This window comes from Durotheca rogersii, assembly GCF_024521655.1.
Source record: "Durotheca rogersii strain YMJ 92031201 chromosome Unknown GGS23scaffold_6, whole genome shotgun sequence".
Classification (NCBI taxonomy): Eukaryota; Fungi; Ascomycota; class Sordariomycetes; order Xylariales; family Xylariaceae; genus Durotheca; species Durotheca rogersii.
Genome location: NW_026251237.1, coordinates 653,333 through 672,651, shown reverse-complemented (window position 1 = coordinate 672,651; position 19,319 = coordinate 653,333). Strand labels below are relative to the sequence as shown.

Sequence of the window (19,319 nt, the reverse complement as noted above, 5' to 3'; positions counted from 1 at the left end):
CCCATCCACTAGTAGAACGGTCGCACACGGGCCGCCTTCGGCCCTCCCTCTAGCTCCGCGAATTTCTCGCGGCACTAGTAGCCTAAGAAGAGGCATAGAGTATCTGTTTCGACCATTGGCTAGGCCGCATCAAGCGTGCATCGCGAGATGGCAGCGGTCGAGGGGCGAGATGCGGCGGCGGCGGACTCGGGCGGCGTCCAGCCCAAGTATGATGCTGAGTTCACAGACAACGTCATCGCCGCTACGGGACCCAACGCCCATCCCCGGCTCAAGCAGATCATGCCTAGTCTCCTGCGGCACCTACACGATTTTGCCCGCGAGGTTGATTTGACTGTCGCGGAGTGGATGGTCGGGGTTGACCTCGTAAGTCGTTGAAAGCACCCATTGCGTGCTCGCCGGAGAGGAGATGAGAACGGTGCTAGATCTAGTAGAAGCTAATTCGACGCCGCCCCTAGATCAACGAGTCTGGCCGCATGTCTGACGATAAACGCAACGAGACGGCCATGCTCAGCGACGTCCTCGGCCTCGAGTCGCTCGTCGACGAGATCACGTCGAAGCTACTTATCTCCGCCAGAAGCGGCGGTGACGGCAGCGGGAGGCCCCAGGTCACACCCTCGACCGTGCTTGGCCCCTTCTATCGCGTGGACGCGCCGATTCTACCCAACGGCAGCAGTATCATCACCGCGCCGCAGGACTCGGCATGGTACCAGAAGGCTGCGCCGATGTTAGCGTACGTGTCGGGGCGCGTGACGTCGGCGCAGTCGGGGCGGCCGGTGGCGGGGGCGTCGTTGGACGTGTGGTTGGCGGGACCCAACGGGCTGTACGAGCAACAGGACCCGGACGTGCCGGATATGAATCTCCGGGGCCGCTTCCGGACCGATGAGGCGGGGCGCTATGCGCTGCGCTGCCTGCGGCCAACGGCATACCCGATACCGGAGGACGGTCCGGCGGGTCGCCTACTCACGCTACTCGACCGTCAGCCGTACCGGCCGGCGCACATCCATTTCATTGTCGAGGCGCCGGGGCACCACTCGCTGACGACGCAGTACTTCGACGCGGATGACCCGCACATCAGCGATGACACCGTATTCGCGGTCAAGAAGGAGCTGCTAGTCCGGTTCCAGGAGCGCACCGGAGACAAGGACGCTCGCTGGTCGGCGATGTGCGACTTTGTGCTGTCCGAGGGGTAACGAGAGCCGGCGCGTTAATATGGAGTACCTATGTTGCGTAAGGTGCAGGTTGCTGCTCTTATTGCTCTCACGTAAAGGTACGCCTATCAGAGAGGCGAAGGTAAGGTTGATGAGGAAGAAGGGAGAATGGGAAGGGGGGGAACTCGAACTCCCGTTGGCTATTAGCTATCGCTACCGCAGTTCCAAAGTGTCTACGGGACCTCATCTCCGCGAAGTCGCGCCTGGTACCGATGTCGCCTGCCTTTATGCGAGCTCTGCTCAGTCCACTCATAATCACATCGCCGTATTAATCTATATCCCTACTAGGTATAGGTACCTAGAATGCATCCGCTTTCCAGCCTTCCGACGGGTTACCGTGTAATGCCCGGGGAACCGTACGAAGTGTAAAGGGAGCTCCGGGTGCTAGTGAAACCACAGCCACGTTGGCGATTTGCGCCTCGATAGCTGAGGCGCCTTCGTTTCGTTTTCTCCTCTCTCCCCAGGTAACACACGCAGCAACGACAACTCATACCCATGAGGCTTACTTCGGACGCCTGTCGGTTAAAGACGTGAACGAACAGTGACAAAGCTATCGTCCGGGCTCCAGGAATAGAACTGGTCCGGTTCTAAGCTAGGTAGCTGTTACGGGGCCGTCGTATTCGGTATGAGGGTAGGTTAGGAGGTATCATAACCGCAGGCTGGGAGTTGCCCGGGTCAGGTACCTGATATATTAGGTACCTCTTATGGTAATAAGCCTATACACGTAAGCCTTCATTACTGGGTAAGATAAACGTGGCAGCAGCTGTAGCAGGTACCTAGAATCAATCGATTATAGGTCCTAACAGCGACCTTGGGTGCTACGGAACCCCTCCGTACGGGTGCCTGTCGCAGGTAGACAGGTACCTACCTCCTTATGTACCTAAGGTTTCGGTACGGTACTACTATACGGTACGGTACGGTACCCGTCATTATGCCATAGCTGTTATTATTGCCAGCTTCTGCCTCCGGACCCTGCTGGGTACTTTCGTCATCAACACCGACAGGGAGGCGAAGAACTTCTGTTCTTTATCTTCTATTCCTGGCATCATCGCCGTCGTCGCTAAGCCTTCGCCTTACTTACTAATCTACAGTCCACTCTATAATGTCGCTCTAATTTAGTCTCCAAACAGGAAACATGTCGCCAAGCTAATGCGGATGCTCTCGCGCATTTTTCTCTCTCCCCTTTCTTCTGCCTAGCACTCCTCGATCGACCAGCTCGACCGCCACAATGGTGAACCGCATACCCCAGGCCACCATCACGCTCTCCTACCCACTCTACGCGTGCGCCTTCGATCCAGCCGATCCCGGCCAGCTGGTTGTCGCTGGCGGCGGCGGACCTGGACGGAACGGCGTAGGCAACAAAATAGTAAGAAGCTGGAAAGCGAGCCGGCGCGCTCTTGTTCCACGCCAAAGTGGCTAACCAGACCCCGGTTGGGCCTCGTAGACTGTCCTCGACACCGCGAACCCTGAGAAGCTGTCGGAAACGAGCGAGTACGAACTGAGCAAAAATGAAGACAACGTGACGACCTTGGCCATCGGGCCCCGGAAAGAGAAAAGTCTGACTGTGTACGCGGGCATCAACTCGAGCCCGGACGAGATCAAGAAGGGCAAGAATGCCCATTTTCGAGTGTTCGGCATCAGCGAGCCCGGCCCGTCGGCCAAGACTAGCGGTGTAAGGATTTCCGAGGTCGCGCGCGATGCGCTGTTCGTGCATAAGGACGCCAGCGCCTACCAGAGAATCCTCCGCCTGTCCCACCCGTACGAAAACCTCTCACAAATCGGCGCTGTCGCCACCGGCCTCTCCAGAGAGCCAGAGATCGCTATTTTCGATGTACCAGCCGCAGGCGGTGGGCGGTGGAAACGTCGGGCCAGGCTGGACATCCCTAAAGAAGCGATGGATCTAGACGTCGTTCAGACTGGTCCCGACACCTACCAATTGGCGTACTGCGACGACCACGACATCTTCACCGTCGAAATCTCCAAGACCGAGGTCTCAGACCCGAAACGCGTCTACACCATCACCCCGGATGAGGGCTCCACGGCCAAGGCCTCCTTCAAGTCGCTGCGCTACCTGACGCCTGGCTTCCTCCTCACCGTGGTCAACAAACCCAATTCCCAGGGCGTGGCCCTGCACGGCTATCGCCTGCCCGCCACAGACCAGGAGAATGCACGGCTGGCCGTCCAGGCCAGGCTGCCCAAGGGCGTCTCCAAGGCCACCGGCCTCGCCGTGAGAAATTTATCCCCCACATCGTCCCCCATTGACAAGCAGGGCGAGGCACAATTCGTCGTCGCCGTGGCGGGGAACGATTCGTCGATATCGCTCTTCACTGTGGAGCACAAGTCCGCCGCCAGCGTGGACCTCCTATCGGATCTCGCACCGTTCGAGGTCCTCCGATCTGTCCATCCTACTAACATAACTAGCCTCTCCTTCTCCTCACTGCCAGCGCCGAAATCCTCATCGGAAACCGCCGAACCCACGGTCAAGTTGGCAAGCGTGGCCGTCGGTTTCACGACCGTCGTGCACGACATCCCGCTCAAGAAGCACGTGGACAAGTCCGTTTCAAAGGGAGCAGGGGGCCCTCCGAGTCCGTCCCGCTACGTCGTCGCCCTGAAGTCGAAGGGCGAATCGCCGGTGACGGTTATCACCCTCTTCACTATCCTAGTCCTCATTCTCGCCCTAGTCGGACAGGCCTTCCTCGAGGCGAAGCAGATCGGCAGGCCCATCTTGGGCGTTCGGGAATACCTTCCGGCCTCGTGGACGACGCCGCTGCGGAAGGTTCCGCCAGCGACAGTTATTGAGAGTGCCACCGTGAAGGCGGCTACGAACATCGAGGACCTGCTGTCGGGCGCCGGCGCGCGTGATGGCCAACCCGTCGTCGTGCGGCACGGCGAGGCCAACGACGAGGAAGGGGGTGAAGGGGGACTGCCGCCACTGCACGTCGGCGTGCACGACGAGGAGGCGCACGGCCCCGCAACGTCGTGGGAGAAGCTCGACCCGAAGGACCGGGACCTCTGGAAGCGGCGGCTCAAGAAGACGGGCCACTGGGTCGAGGACATGGGCGAGACGATATTCCAAGGCGTGCTCTTCGGCGAGATCGGCGGTGCCATCGGGAACATGATCGGCGAGGCGCTATAAATTGGAGGGAAAACCAGGGGAGGTAGGGGGAATAAGACCGGAAGTGCCTCGGATTGTTTCGAATGGACGAGATCATATGAGCACACGCGTATGCCGGAGGGAGAGAAGGCATAAGAATACTCCCCACCCACTCACTATCCCCCTTTATCAGAGGGCGTGGGAGGTGAAGTTATTTCGACATGAATGTATCACGAAGACGACAAAACTTGTACTATGTATTATGTAATAGGAAAAGAGCGAAAGGAGAAGGGGAAGGGCAGAGGAAGAGGAGGTTATACCTGATCACCGATCCTGTCGATAGAAGCTGCACAATGAAATTCGACGGTAGCATCACCGGGAATCATGTGTCGGGCCTGTAGAAGGCGTAACTTGGACTCCTCCCAGGTGCTACGGGATGCTCGGCCTGCGGATGACGAGACCTGAGGGCGTCCACCACCAAGTCTGGAACGGACAAACGCAACCTCGTCGGCGGATCGGTCGGCGGTCGGGCAGCTACCTGGTCTGCCAAGGGCTACGGGGAAATAGAGAGGGGCGTCTGATGGTTGGCAGTCCTGCGCGTGTAGGTCGTTAGGCCTAGAGAAGGGCCTAGCGGAATAGGATGGCCATGCTAGCAACTAGTAATACTAAAGTATGCGTGGTCACCGCCGGCCGAGCACTTTAAGGTGTGGGCCTCTCTCTCTCTCGGAGCCTCAACAGCTACTAAGAGTTACTCACCCTAACTCGTATTACACTTGATATTAAGCTTAGGTGCTAATAAGCGCTATGGAAACGAAGCGGACATGTAAAGAAGAGTTAGCAGCCCCACGACTCCTTTCTTAATTAACCCTGGCTAGCTGTCTAACAAGACCCTTTGATGTGCTGCACTCTCACGTAAACCAGTGATGCTTAATCGAGGCATACATGCCATCTGCTGATAAACGTAACCCGCTCTAAGTCCTCGGTGAAACAATGTGTCGAGAGTTGATCGTGGTATTACGGCTCAGTTGTTCACACTACAAACCTCGCATTGCCCCCCGTAACCTCGGCGTCCCTGGTTGCATACTCAACGTATTGTAGCGATCCTCTCATAGGCCTAGACCTCAACTTGGCTCGACTCTAGATTCCAGCTGGATATTTCTGTGTGACTTACGAATAGAATACGAGGAATCTAGGCCTGCCTCCGGTCATCATAGGTTACGGGACTACATACTACCGTGACCTTGCGGCTTGGAGAAAACAGGGCTTGCCAACGCGGTCATCACAATAGAACTATGCATAAGCTCAATAGAACCATGCATAAGCTCAATAGAACCATGCATAAGCTCAATAGAACCATGCATAAGCCTCCACAAGTCCCAGTTCCTTATAGTCGTAAGAAAGAAATGAGGGACCAGCTCTGCGGCCATCGACGCACTTAGGATGGGTGTCGCAGGAATTAAGGATTGTAAGGCGTGTTCGCTGACACAAAGTCGGCGCACACCTCTCATCACGAGGTAAGATCGTGGCAGACACGATCAGTAATGTGAACATATACACAGGAGAGGGGAATTATACAATCGAGCATAACGAAAAGACGGGAAGGCGATGCATTCAATCCCTATTAACTAAGCAGAGCATAAATATCGGGTCGGACATTGCTCCTAAGCACGGGATGAAAGGGGTACCTTACTAAGTGGTGTGTAGGTAGGAGGTAGGTAAGTGATGATTTGCCAAAATAAAATTACATGAAATACAGGAAAGATTGAGCCGTAACGGCCTCTCCTTATTCCGTCAACGCCAGAGGCCCGTGGATCCCTCTACTCTGCGTGTCCACACCTCCAAGTAGGTATAAAGACGGGTAACAATTGACGATGGCACGTTTCGCCCCAGGGTTACAGCACTCCTGCAGCTTGCAGTACCTACCTACCTTGAAGGACCATCAGCCCGTCAGCCCCCCGCTATCCTACGGAGCCAGCCAGCCGAGACTCGTCATCTCCTCGAGCGACTGATCTCCCTGTCCTTCGCCCTGGATCCGAGCGGCGCGATGCCGGCACTACTAGAGCACCTAAACACGCGAGGTGCTCGCGAGAGGGGGGGGGATGAGCCCAGTGGCTGCCTGACAGAGAGACGTAACGATACATGCTGCTTAATATATCGCCCCATTTATCTCTCTAATGCAAATTGGTCGGGAGAAAAAGGCTTGCCGGCAGCGGTGCTCCTACCTAGCAGGACGGCGGTCCGCGGGGGGCTCCAAGGGGGGACCCCAGGGGGAAAGGATGGTGATGTGGGCTGGAGGCGACGCGGGCGGCAGGACAGGTGGTATGCTGCTTTTAGGATATTTTGAAAGGAGGGAAAAGGAATATACCCGCCCCCCGTCACTCCATCCGAGGGCTGGACGGCGAGGCGACTCCCAGCGGGCCGAAGGAATTCGATCACCAAACATGGCCTTTTCTCCTCTCCTTTCTGGCCCGGGACGCGCTCCCAACCCCGGAAAAGTCTCTACTGCACTGTCACCCTCGATGCCCTCCTCGTCTATCTACCTCCCCTATAACCCCCTTCTGCCGGCTTGCGGGAGAGGTAGTGATGACGAGTCGCTACCACCTCCGGCCTAACAATCGGAAAGCCCATTGAAAATCATATCCCCAGCCGACATATTGGCTTAGCAGGAGCCAACGAGTCCCCGCGAACGTGGGAGAGAGACGGAGTACCTGATATGTGAGCCTCCTTAACGTCAACCCGCGAAGCTCTCAGCTCGGGGGAGGGGGGGCCAAAAAGCGATGTCCCGTGGCGAGAGAACACGAGCCCGTCTCCGCGCTCGAGACGCCACACACAGCGTTAACATGGGGAGAATGCTATTTTTGAGAAGTTTGACGCAGGTGTCGGTGTATCGTACCTGTCTGTGTAGTCCCTCCCCCCCCCCCCTTGGACCTGTAGCATCGACATCACATGTTGTGCGAAGCCTCTCAACGCCACGGCCTCAACGCCATGGTCTCGTCGACATAACGGCCAGGTCCAGCCTTTCGCAGGCCCTGGTGACCGCGGGTGCAACTCCCATGTTGGGATGTTTACGACGTCTCGCCTATGACTGGCCCAGCTGTCGCTAGGGTAGCATCCGGCTATATATGACATGCTCCCTTCAGGGTCGCTTAAGCTCCGATCTGGAAGCTATGCCTGTATTTTATAGCTGATCTTCGGTTCGTCATCTATCGGAGATTGTCGGTTACGCGTGGCCTTATGTACTGCGTCGTTAGATCTCTCGCGGTTTAAGGGCCTAGTTAAAGGCGGCCAATCGTGCCCCTTTATTCGGCTTCTGGGTCTCCTAAACCTGTCGTATTTTTCACTGGAGGCTCACCTGCACTCCGAGCGCTCTCGGTGCTTGGCCCTGACATTCGCTTTACGTTCGGGATCGTCCCGTATTCTACCACGATGCGCTGGTGGAAGACCCTGGCCTTAGCTGCCTGTATAGGTCAGGCCGCGGCTCATGCGCGCCCGGACGACCCCCATCACGGCCTGCCGAAGCTTGCTGGTGCTCGGAAGTTCCTGAGTGATTTTAAAGGGGCGAGGAGATGGGAGAGTCGGCCACAGGCCGTGCGAAACGCGAGGACGGCGGAGGCACGGGAGGGACAGGGGCTGGAAGGCCGGGGCGAACTCGATCCCCGCCAGAGCAGCGGGAGATGCGGTGCAGGCCGCGGTAGTTGTCAGGCTGGCTACTGCTGTTCAGCTGAAGGGTTAGTCTCCGTCGCGATCCACCGGTAGCATCAGCTAACGTGATGAAGCTGGTGTGGGCTAGGGGACGAGTACTGCGTTTCGCCTGATTGTCAAATCGACTACGGCCCGGGATGCGACGGGAATCAGAGGCCTGACGGTGAAGACATGGCGGCCATTCCGCGTCCGAAGCTGGGCCGGCTGCCCTATGGGGGCGAGGGTATCTACGACTGCGTCAACCCGGGCGATATCGCCATCACCTTTGATGACGGCCCGTGGGAATACACCGGGGACCTCCTCGATAAACTCGCTGTACGTCCTACTGCCAGCTGCCCGATGCTCCGGGGAGCAAGCTGACATAGGTTCAGAAATACCAGGCAAAGGCGACGTTCTTCATCACCGGCAATAATTTGGGCAAGGGGAAGATCAATGACCCAAGTTATCCTTGGGCCTCTCTCATTCAAGTATTAGAAGCCCGTTGGAACGTCCTGAAGATGGCTTACTGACTTGTTATAGCGAATGGCTGCCGAAGGCCACCAGATCGCGAGCCATACGTGGTCGCACGAGAACTCCAGTCAGATCTCAACGGCTCAGTTCAACAACCAAATGATCTGGAATGAGATAGCATTGAACGACATCCTCGGATACTTCCCCACTTACATGCGGTTCGCACGCTGCTATCCTCCCCACCCCCCCCCTATGACGAGGAACCCGCCAGTGCTAACGTCTGCCACAGGCCTCCCTACTCCATCTGCCCGGCCTCGTGCCAGACGCAGCTCGCCAACCTCGGGTACCACGTGATCTACTTCAGCCTCGACACGGAGGGATACCTGCACGACGACGCGGGGCAGATCCAGACGAGCAAGGACATCTGGGACGACGCGGTGGACGGGTCCAGCCCGTGCGAGGACAGCTACCTCGAGATCGAGCACGACATCCACTACCAGACCGTCTACAACCTGACCGACTACATCCTCGAGTCGCTCTTCAGCCACGGCTACCGGTCCGTGACCGTCGGCCAGTGCCTCGGCGACCCTCCCGAGAACTGGTACCGCGCCGGCACCGGCACCGTCCCGCCCTACGACTTCCCCGTCCGCGCCCCGACCGGGACCTGGCCCTGCCTGACCTCGTCCGCGACGTCCACGGGGCCCGCGCCCACCAGCACCCTCGTGCCGTCGATCGAGGGCAACTGCGGCGACGGATACACGTGCGTCGGCTCCGAGTTCGGGAACTGCTGCTCAGTGTCAGTCTAGACCTCTTCTTTTCCCCTTTCCCTTCCTTTTCATCTAGCCGCCTCCACCCTCGGCCTGCTAGCAAGTCGGCTCTTTACGAGCACATAGGTCGTGGAAGCCGAGAAGAAAGAAAAAGAAAAAAAAATCGCCGCAACTTTGCACATCCTCCGCCGTAGCCCTGTGCGCTAACTCCAGCCGCAGATACGGCTGGTGCGGGTCGACGATAGACTACTGCGGCGAGGGCTGCCAGCCGGCGTTCGGATCGGGATGCCAGGCGGACGAGCCGCCGGTTACTTCCACCACCACCACCACCACCACCACTAGTAGTAGTAGTAGTACCACGACGAGTACGGGGACGAGCACCAGCACTAGCACGGGCAGAAGCACCAGCAGCAGCACTAGGAGGAGCACCAGCACCAGCACCAGGAGGAGCACTAGCAGCAGCACTACTAGGAGGAGCACCAGCAGCAGCACGAGCAGGAGCACTAGCACGAGCAGGACCAGCAGCAGCAGCAGCAGCAGCAGTACCAGGAGGAGCACCAGCACCTCGAGATCGACGTCGACGAGCCGCTCCACCTCGCGGTCGACGTCGACCTCGCGCTCCACCAGCCGGACCTCGACGACAACCCGCGCGGCCGCCGCCGTCGCCGCCGAGGAGACGGGAGGGCCGGGTCAGCGTTAGGCGCCGCGGCGGGGTTGGGGGTAGGGGGGAATCGCTGTCTGGGCGTATTCGACCGTGTTCGGGGAGGGGAGCTCCTGGTGTATGCGTGTACTTGTCCTATCCGGAGGATCGTTATACGACCTGAGACTTTACGTGTATATATATGTATGTATGTATGTATGTATGTATGTATGTATGTATATATGTATGTATGTATGTGCACGCGCGGATAGTCACAAGGGTCTCTCGAGCGCGGTACTCCAAGTCTCACTTCTAGGTTCTGTTGGGGGGGATGAGAGGGTGTTCGCGTAGATTCCGAGATGTGGTAGCGATGGTGTTAGCTATGGTAGTAAATAATAGGCCAAGACATATTGCTACGCCGCTAGGTTCTTGCCGGCGAAACACATGCTGTACTCTAGACGGCGTCCTCTAGCAGAGCGCGAAGGACCATCTCCTCGCTCCCTTCCCTCCGAGCCCAATCTCATTCCCCTAATCCGCAGTGGGAAAGAAAGCGAGCGGAGGGGAGGTAGACGTAAGTAAAAAAGGGGGGGAGCCAACTTAACTTCGAACGGGTCAGGCATCCTCCCACGAAGCTACACTTCGCCGTGGCTGGCTAGGCAATGCCTAACCTATCTCTCTCCCCCTTTCCTCCTCAAGTTGCGCTGCTTCACGAGACAGAGATAGACGTAAATTCGAACTGCAACGCGTATTATTATCAAAAAAAAAAAAAGCGATGCTAAGCTAGCCCTCGACGTCCGCTACTTCTTTTTGTCTACCTACGGGAGCCACACGATCAAAAACGACGATCAAAACGACGGCGAAACACAAACAAATGGCAAAAGCGCTTCTGCTCCTTCTCGGCTCGATTCTTCTTACTTCCTCCTCTCACCCCCATCCAACCTTCTAAACTCCATAGGCTCCATTTGGAAAAAAGGAAAATTGAAAGAGAAATCCATCCTCTTTTCTAGCCGCGTCCCGCCCCCCTTCCGGTCTTCCTCTGCCGCAGATGCGATAAGAGCGGAAGGGGAAGAGAGTGGTGGGCGCGAGAGTAGTGCCAGCTTTCTAGAGCTGGGGGGCCATATAAAAAAAAAACCATTACCAGGGTCGTAGCCCTCCAGGGCTACAGCGCCAGACAAAGAAAAGAGATAGAGAGATAAGAGAACGGAGCTGGAAAACACAGCGCAGCAAGCGAGAAACAAGAATCAAAGCAATGCGGTAAGGTTCGGGGAAAAAAAACAACCAAAACAAAATCCACACCATTCTCCTCAACCCCCTCACGCACCCGCACCTGCGCCTGGTCAGCCATGAGATTCCCGTTCGCCGGTTACCCAGTTCTAGGCTTGGGGTACATGCTAGCGGTATGGTGGAAACGACAGCAGCAGACCCTAATATCTGCCGTACGAGGATAAGGCACCTTCCGGAAGAAAAGGAACCCGCGAGAAAGAGTAGAATAAAAAGGCCCGCCCCTCTTGTCTTTTTTTGGAGGGGGGGTTGGTTGTGTGGGGGGTGCCGTGGAGCTCGTCCGTCCGGGGCCTCCGTGGCTGAGGTAGGGTACCCTGGCCGGTTTTATACTAGATAGGCCACGCTACGTAGTCCCGGGCATAATTAGGGCCCCGAAGACCACCCCGACGAGAGGGCCAAGGTTGGCGGGTTTCGTTGTCATGTCGCATTAAGAAAGAAGGTAAAGCCGGGTCTCAGATAAGTCCTGCCCACGGTGGTTGTTCGACGGAAACTGGAATCGGAATTTCGGAGACTAAAAGGAGGTATATATAAAAGGTGCGTGTATGTACGATGGATATGCAAGAAACTAGGAGCGAATATGAATGTATAGAGCTAAATAGGAGTTGTTTCGTGGAAGGGAGATAGGATGAAATAAGTAGTAAACGAGGAGCGAAGCCAGCCAGACTTCTTCATTACATCGTATGAAGTTTCTCAGAGATCGCAATGCTTGGGTATCGTGGTAATCGTAGTTGCTGCGCACGAAGGAAAGAAAAAGCTTAGACTTCTTGGACCCATATCTGCGATTTCATTGTTAGCCAGATATCGACTTGCCGCTGTGGCCGGTTCTCATGATACTTACTTCCATCTTGCCAATATCCTGTCTTTGTTTCCGTGCCAAAGACTTCACACTCATCATCACCATGTCGAGATCGTCCTGGTCTCCCATGGTGATCATATCCGACTGCGGCGCATCTTCGTCCCGCACCTTGAGCTTGAAGCGCTGTCGCAGGGCGAACTTGTCGCGAATTCGGTCTACCAGGTCGGCGAATTCCACGGTAGTGCTGACCATGATGTATCGAACGTCCTCCGAGTGCACCTTGACGCGCACCTTGCGAACCTCAGGCCTCCTCGACCCGCCTCGCATCGAGCCAGAGACGGAAGATGTCCCCGGGCGCCGGTTCGAGACCATCTCGAAGTCGCCTTCGTCGAAGGAATCGTAGTCACTACCCTCCTCTTCCTCCTCGATGTACTTCTGCTGAGCTCGTCGGCCCTGCCCTGGCGGCTTGCCCCCGCCATTATACATATCGTAGACATCGTCGGGGTATCCTTCATCCTCATTCCTGGAACGTCGAGACCTGCCCTCGCTCCTCGAGTAGGCTCGTTGAGGCGGAGATCTCGCTTCGGACATGGCTCTCGAAGGCGCCTTGCGCTCGCTCTGCGGGGAGCTCATCTTATCATAGCGGGTGCTCTTCGATGGCTCGGGGATGTTCAGCCTGGCCGGCATCGGCTTGGGCCCGTTGCGAACTGAGGCGGCGCGACTCATCGCACCAACAGGCTTGTCGTTCTCGGGGGGTGGCGTCGGGGGGAATGCGTTACGCCCAGTGGGGGGTTCCGATTGCTGTCTCCTACTCTGCAATCCAGGCTTGACGAGGTTTGTGGCAGCAAATGAGATATTGTCGGTCGGGCGGTCGTCCTTCTCGTTGGTCCTTCCCGCATTCTTGATCTCCGATCCGGCGAAGCCCGTGAAAGCATTGGCCCTGTCTGAAGCAGCGACTAGGCGCGCCTTGCCTAGATAATCCTTGGTCTTCAAGTTCCGCACCTTGGCCTCGTTGGGACGATAGACAACCCCGACGGGGATGGAGAACACCGTGTAGCCCTGAGACATGTTAGATTTCCCTGCCGAACAATACGCATATGCGGCTCCGTACCTCAGCTTCTTCCCTGATGGCCTCGTCGATAACGTTATGATCCTCAACAACCTTTTCCTTCACCGCGTAGTTTAGGTCCTGTAGGCCCGCCTCCTTCTGCTGCAAGTAGATGTAGCAAAGACCTCGGTTGAACAACACCTCGCAGGAATACAGCTTAAACAGCAGACCCAATTGCGCGTAGTCGATCATCGTGTTGCCTCGCAGATACAACAGCGTATCGTTGAAATTTGCCAAGGCTTCTTCAAAGTCACCCAGTAGGAAGTTCGAGACACCCTGCTGGAAGTATGCTACGGCGAGGTACTGGTCCAGACGGATAGCCTTCTGGTAGAGCTCGACCTGGATATGGGAGATTAGCATCGCCGAACAGGAGATCTGGGGGGGACATCTATGCACTTACAGCCCTCTCATGTTCACCGAGAGTTGCATGGATGACACCCATGTTAAACAAAATCTTCGACGTATCTGAGATATTCTCGAACTCCTTCAACGCCTCCTCGAATTCATTGTTATCGTACCGGCCGAGGGCCGCTACCCACGTCTCTATTTCCTGTAGGCAGAGTGTCAGTGTTCCGATCCTGTAACGACAGCCCAACGTCTCGAGCCATGAACCTACCTGCTTCAAAGACATTTTGTCGAAGGGGTCGGCCTTGAATCAGCACCAGTTGCTTTGTCCAGAAAGCAAAGGTAAGGGCCGCTCCTGGTGGAGGTTCCACAGCCGAGGGTTTTCGGCTCGTATGCGGATCGACTGGCTGCTTAGATTCGCGTGCCACCTAGAGTCGCGGGGAGCTTCTGTCGGAGACGAAAAAGTTTTTTGGATTTAATAGCGCTCGTTCTACAAGTCTGGCGTGTCCTAATAGCACCTATCGGTAGGTAAAGACAGCTAACCTTCTCTCTTCTTGACCGTTTGCTAACTATAGTCGTCGTGGTTTGGGGAGTGGGCGAATCGCTTCCCTCGTGTAAAATATGGCTGGCAGGCGGTGTTGGATTTCTCCTCGCAGCGGAAGCAAGCTCAGCGGGTTTTGCCTGGCCGTACAACCAGAGAGACACAGTTTGGGAACTAGACAGTGTCCGGTTCCTGGCAGCTCGTCGGTGCTGGGACGAAGATGTTTGCAGCACCTTGTGGCGGGCAAGAAGAGGTTGGGGATGAGGGTTGGGTGGGATATGTAGGTACAGAATGCACGACTACCACGAGCCAGCAAGGCGAACCGGCGTATCGGGAAACGACAACGAGCGTCTCTTATGTATAATTAGGTAGCTATAGCCAGCTGAGATAGCTTTTTAGCTCGTTCGATTTCTTTTCCGCGCTGCAAGGAATGGATTAGTTTGGTGATGGGAACAGCAGAACCTGCAGTTTTGGGGGGGGGGAACGAATGAGTGGATGGAGAACGACGAAGCCAGCGCGTACAGACAGACGGAGAGTGGGCAATGGCGGAAAAGACAGTGATGGGTGAGGACGAGACCTTAATGCCAAGGAGGCACCGGTTGCATTGGGACGGGAAAGACTGGCAAATCTGGGCCGGTAAGATACAGGCGTGGTCCGGGGGGAATTATGCAGTATTGTATGTGCGAACGTGTTCGAGTACGTACTCGGTCGGCCTGTGATGGTTGGTGGGTACGGAGCACCTCTTCGCGGACAGCCAAAACGACGATGATGCCTCTCGACCAGGGTCCAGACGTAGGGAGAAACAGGGGCCAGGGGGGTGGTCGCTCAGCCGAGGGCTTGGACCCGAAGGGAGGAGCACAAGAGAACGAGCGCCGGCCGCCCTAACTTCCAGTTCCCCCTCTTCCTCCTCCTTCTTCTTGTCTAGGTAGCTGAGAACTAGAGCGCCGAGAGGGGAGGTGGTTGGTGGTGAGGCTGCCGTTCAACCCCCCCGACTTAGGTCATTAAACTGGTCGTTCGCAGTCGGACGATGATCACGGTGAAGAGGCTATTGGGCTACGTCTCATCTTGAGTGCGTCGGAGGTGAAGGCGTCGACAGATAGGCTGCGCGGTTAGAGCACTCCTTCACGATATTTTCGACGTCGAGCTCTCGAAGAACAGGCGAATCTTTGGGAATATGGTGCAGAGTTGCGACAGATGTGTACAAACAAACGACTCCCCCGGGAGTTGTTTATAGAACAGGAGGATGACTAGCGACGTTTAGGGGGGGGCAGAGGAAGGGAGACGGTACTGGGTACCATTCGATTGGCGATACCACCTACCTCCATCCGCGATTTCCTGGTACGTGTACATGCTCCCGACCGCCCCTCCTCCGTGTCGACGCTACGTGCTTACGTATTTCCGTACTTGACTTATCTCGTTAGATAGGTACCTACCTACTCATTATTGTAAGGTAGGTACCTAGGCAGGCCCGCCCCGTAGAATCTTCTCAGGCTCAGACCGGAGTGGGCTAGGCCAGATGGAGACTAATGTCACGAGTACGTACTGCGCAGTACGCCTACATAGGTACCTTCCCCATTCTACAGCGTGTACTGCGCACCTGTACTGCGCACCTGTACTCAGCAGGTGAGAGTACTAAACGCACCTGTACGAACGCCCCGGCTCTGCGAACGCCCCGGCTCTGCGCCGTAGTAAGTTTGACAAGGTACCTCCGTACCTGAAGCCTCCCCCCCGTCTCCTTTCACACAGCAAATGTTCCATGATGTGGTGAGGAGAGGGCCGACTGATTGGTTAGGCAGTCTCGGGGCCGCCCCGCGGTCCCGGACGCCAGGCGTTTCCAAGGGCGCCTAAATTCTGAGTCGAGCCACCAGAACTTGTCCCCAGGCCAATAAACCAAGTCCCTTTCTATAGAGGCAGGTATGCATGCCTTTTCTCCATTAGGTATCCGAATCGTTAGGCATGTGTGCGTGTGTGTGCCGTGTGTGTGTGTGTGGCATCTGTGGCATGTGTATATGAAATATTCTCCGTCGTCCTGATGAATTACATTTATGGCAGTCCGCACTCTACTTACACATATTTACATACATGCCCACTTTATAACGGACTTGCGACGTGACGGGGTGTATCTCGTGTGTTCTGATAGCCAATCTACAGGCTATATACGAACTATATACTATAGGTAGGATTGATTAATTACGCACGTCAATACCTTCGGCACATCCCATGGCTGAGATGGTATACACGGTGGCTCCCTGCCTCTACCCAAGGATGCTGCGAGTTCGGTTAGGTTTTGGCATGTCTCTGGTGTGCTAACCTACCTACGTAAGACTGCTAGTAGCTCTGCGTATGTATGAAATATCCATCTCTTGGAAACGTACGTCTACGTAGGTCCGGGTGCCGCTTCGAGAACGTTCTCGTCGACCTGTTCCTTGGTTTTGCGCATAGTCGCTGGCCGGCCATTCCCAACCTGGATTCCGATCTGGGCCGTTCGCAGCCATCGCGCTCATCGCGCCCATCGTGCCCCCTCTCTTTGCCCCCAATTGGCCTGCCCGTAACGGCGTTTACGCGCCGACAAGCCCAATAGCTCCGGTCGGCACAATTCCGTCACAAAAAGGCTCTTGCAGCAATGCAGAGTGACACCAGCTAATGGAATGGTGATGGCGATAATTGACTTAGTAAGTGCTCTATACCTATTAGATATATAGCCGGTGGTATCGTAGCACGTTACTACCTACGTGATAAGGTGTGTCCGGCCAGTCCCATAACTAGGCACGCAGTAGCACCACCTGAGGTCGTCCCCCTGAATGGAATTGTTCCTGACATGGCCGTGAATTGTATATCGATGGGGGTTTTCTTTGCATCCCTAGGCTAAGGTACCTACATCTTGACATGTGTGCTCGGCCTCGTCGCCTGCCGGATCTTCCCATATCCTTGATGCGCAATCATGTACATTCACCTCCTATCCCTACTAGCTTAGCTGCGTAAGGCCAGCCACATGCCCGGATGCTTTCGCACATGAACGCGCTACCGATGGGAGGTCTTAACCTAATCTCTCCCCGGACCCCTGGAAAGACATGCACGTTTTACCTGCAGCACTTATCCCATCCCGTCACGACCGACTGCACGATGCCTGAGTCTGTCTGATGTGGTCATGTAGGCACAGTTTCGTCCGATGAGCTTTCACGTCATCTCCCATCCTACCGGGCCCTGGGAGGCATATCGTGATGGATGGGATAGCTTAGCTACCTACCTACCTGCCTACCTAACTGCCTAATCCACCCACCCACCTGTCCCACGTAACCCCTTTACCTTGATGATCGTGAGCACACCTACATGCATACCTGCCTACCTGCACTGCCTGTAGGTATGCATGCGTGCATGTATGTACTCATATGTGCGTACGTACGTAGATCCGACAATCCATACAACCCTCCATCCATGCATATGCGCATACACAGCATGCCCGGGGGTGGCATGCAGGCATGTCCGAAAGTCTTGGAACCCGGCGTCGCAGTCTGTTACGAAACTCGCTTCCCTTCAGCCCGTCTCGCACACGGCGGCCTATACGTACCTACAGCGCCCCTCCCCGCCAGCATGTCACTGCTCGCATAGTATGCGACGGAATCGCGCCGACCCAGAATTGACATCGACAAGGCTGCCCTGTCCAGCGCTCAGCAATGCCGAGGGTGCCGCGCATGACGGGACGTCGACTCGGGCGCGGCAGAAAGGGACCGAGCCTATGAGTACATGTTTGATAGCCCCTTCGAAATCTCACCAGAATCAGGCCCGCAGCGCACCAATCCCATCCCTCCGCCTCCCTCCCGTCCTGGTGCGCGGGTGTCCAGCGAGGATCTGATCTTCAGAGCCTCGATAAAACGTGGCGGTCGAAAGGGAGGGTGACAGAGGACAGAGGCAGAGAGAAGGGGGAGATCCTGCTACTCACGTTTGGAAAATCGAAACTTCAGCGAGCGGCCTAAACGATCCTTCATCGATCCTGCGAGGGTCCTACAACGCCGTCTTACTAACCGCGTCCGCGAGTACTGCCAACCAATTCTGCTGCCTGGAGATCTCAACCCGGCCGGGGATGGGGAGGTTTCGCGGTTCGGAATCTGACCTTTGTGGGTGTCTGTCTGGCTAACCCAGGGCTTGTTGATCCTTCGCCTGCGGGTAAAAGCTGGCGACCTAAGAGCGGGATACTAGATTGATTGATAGATGGAGATAGGCCTATCTAAAGCATGTAAGTAAGTAAGTCCCTCCGATCGATAATCGCGTAGACGGATCGCTTCGACTCTATTTTGCATCCCTGCCCGCGTTAACCCTGACAGCACCCACCGTGATTGGGTTCTTCTTCTCTTCTCCGCGTTGCCTGGACCGATTCCGGCCCGTCTCGTTCCAGGTTACTACGAAGTGGGACTTTCCACGACAAGCTTTTGACATCGCGAGATTCCTCACAACACATGCGCCATCGAGGTTACACGCACTCAGCCCATAAGAGCCGTCGAAGCCGTAGGGCTATCAGGAGGTCTTGTGAGGAGGCCCACAAGGTTATAAGGTTATCTAAGGCTGCGTAAGCTTCGCGTTCGATGCTCTCCCACTCTCTCGGTTCTCAGGCGAGGGTAGCTCGATCGCCAAGCAAGCTTTACATACCTGTCGGTCTTTTCTTGTTTCTTTTTTTGTTCTCAATTCTCTCATCTTTTTTCTTTTGGCCCTCACACGTAGGTCAGGTACATACGTACCTCTCCTCTCGATGCAAAGCGCCTCACCGTCGTTAGAGGGGGATCAATGATACAATATGGCCGACCCTACTGCCGATCTTACATCAGACATCAGACAGAAACGAGAGCACTTGGCTCAAGGGAACAAAACCCCCCTTGCCCACGACGTCCTCTTGCTAGGTATGTATGTAGTGAATGATGAGGCTCGTCCGTTTGACGAGCTCGCAGGCGCAAATCCCACCCACCCACTCACGATAATGTCTAACCCCTTGTCGTTAAGGTGGTGATGGTGTGAAGGCGAGTATGAACGCGGCGGCATCACAAATTCCAATCCATCGTCACAATCCAAAATTTCTTCACCGTCCTGGCTTGTTGGGTGCTAGTGATTGACGGTCAAGCACGGTGGTGACGGGTTCCTAACGAGGTAATTCTTGGCGTAATCCCTTTTTATCTATCACGAGATTATCGTCATGGATGGGGTGGTGCCACCGTGGGCTCATGGTGCCATGTTGTCCAGACGACATCACACGATGCTGCTGGGGGAGCTATTCTAGGAGGCACGCCGGCTTCTTGATTCCGAAACGGCCCCGAAGAGGCATCGATAAGATGTCCCTCCCCCCTTGCTCTCGCAAATCGAGAATAGACCCTTCGTCCAATCTTAATGCAGGGTTGTTC

At 55.9% G+C, this 19,319-nt stretch overlaps 4 protein-coding genes across 4 annotated transcripts; 3 read left to right on the top strand and 1 right to left on the bottom strand.

The window, feature by feature from the left end:
• The first annotated feature begins 10 nt into the window (after positions 1-10).
• On the top strand, positions 11-1,365 carry GGS23DRAFT_456094 (aromatic compound dioxygenase). Its single transcript, XM_051514057.1, has 2 exons — positions 11-363; positions 456-1,365. Exons 1-2 carry the CDS (start codon positions 148-150, stop codon positions 1,188-1,190), a joined length of 951 nt encoding a protein of 316 aa, XP_051373321.1. The 5' UTR covers positions 11-147; the 3' UTR covers positions 1,191-1,365.
• A 706-nt stretch (positions 1,366-2,071) lies between these two features.
• Positions 2,072-4,434, top strand: GGS23DRAFT_456171 (uncharacterized protein). Its single transcript, XM_051514058.1, has 2 exons — positions 2,072-2,574; positions 2,653-4,434. Exons 1-2 carry the CDS (start codon positions 2,437-2,439, stop codon positions 4,342-4,344), a joined length of 1,830 nt encoding a protein of 609 aa, XP_051373320.1. The 5' UTR covers positions 2,072-2,436; the 3' UTR covers positions 4,345-4,434.
• Positions 4,435-7,728: 3,294 nt separating this feature from the next.
• GGS23DRAFT_604211 (uncharacterized protein) lies at positions 7,729-9,921 on the top strand (the record flags this gene model as incomplete). Its single annotated transcript, XM_051519578.1, has 7 exons — positions 7,729-8,030; positions 8,079-8,319; positions 8,376-8,471; positions 8,524-8,672; positions 8,744-9,214; positions 9,256-9,350; positions 9,416-9,921. The coding sequence occupies 7 exons, from the start codon at positions 7,729-7,731 to the stop codon at positions 9,919-9,921; spliced, it is 1,860 nt and encodes a 619-aa protein (XP_051373319.1).
• A 1,767-nt stretch (positions 9,922-11,688) lies between these two features.
• Positions 11,689-14,025, bottom strand: GGS23DRAFT_455945 (tetratricopeptide). Its single transcript, XM_051514054.1, has 5 exons — positions 13,663-14,025; positions 13,447-13,596; positions 13,050-13,385; positions 11,981-12,997; positions 11,689-11,918 (listed from the first exon to the last, which is right to left on the bottom strand). Exons 1-5 carry the CDS (start codon positions 13,675-13,677, stop codon positions 11,898-11,900), a joined length of 1,539 nt encoding a protein of 512 aa, XP_051373318.1. The 5' UTR covers positions 13,678-14,025; the 3' UTR covers positions 11,689-11,897.
• Positions 14,026-19,319: the final 5,294 nt, after the last annotated feature.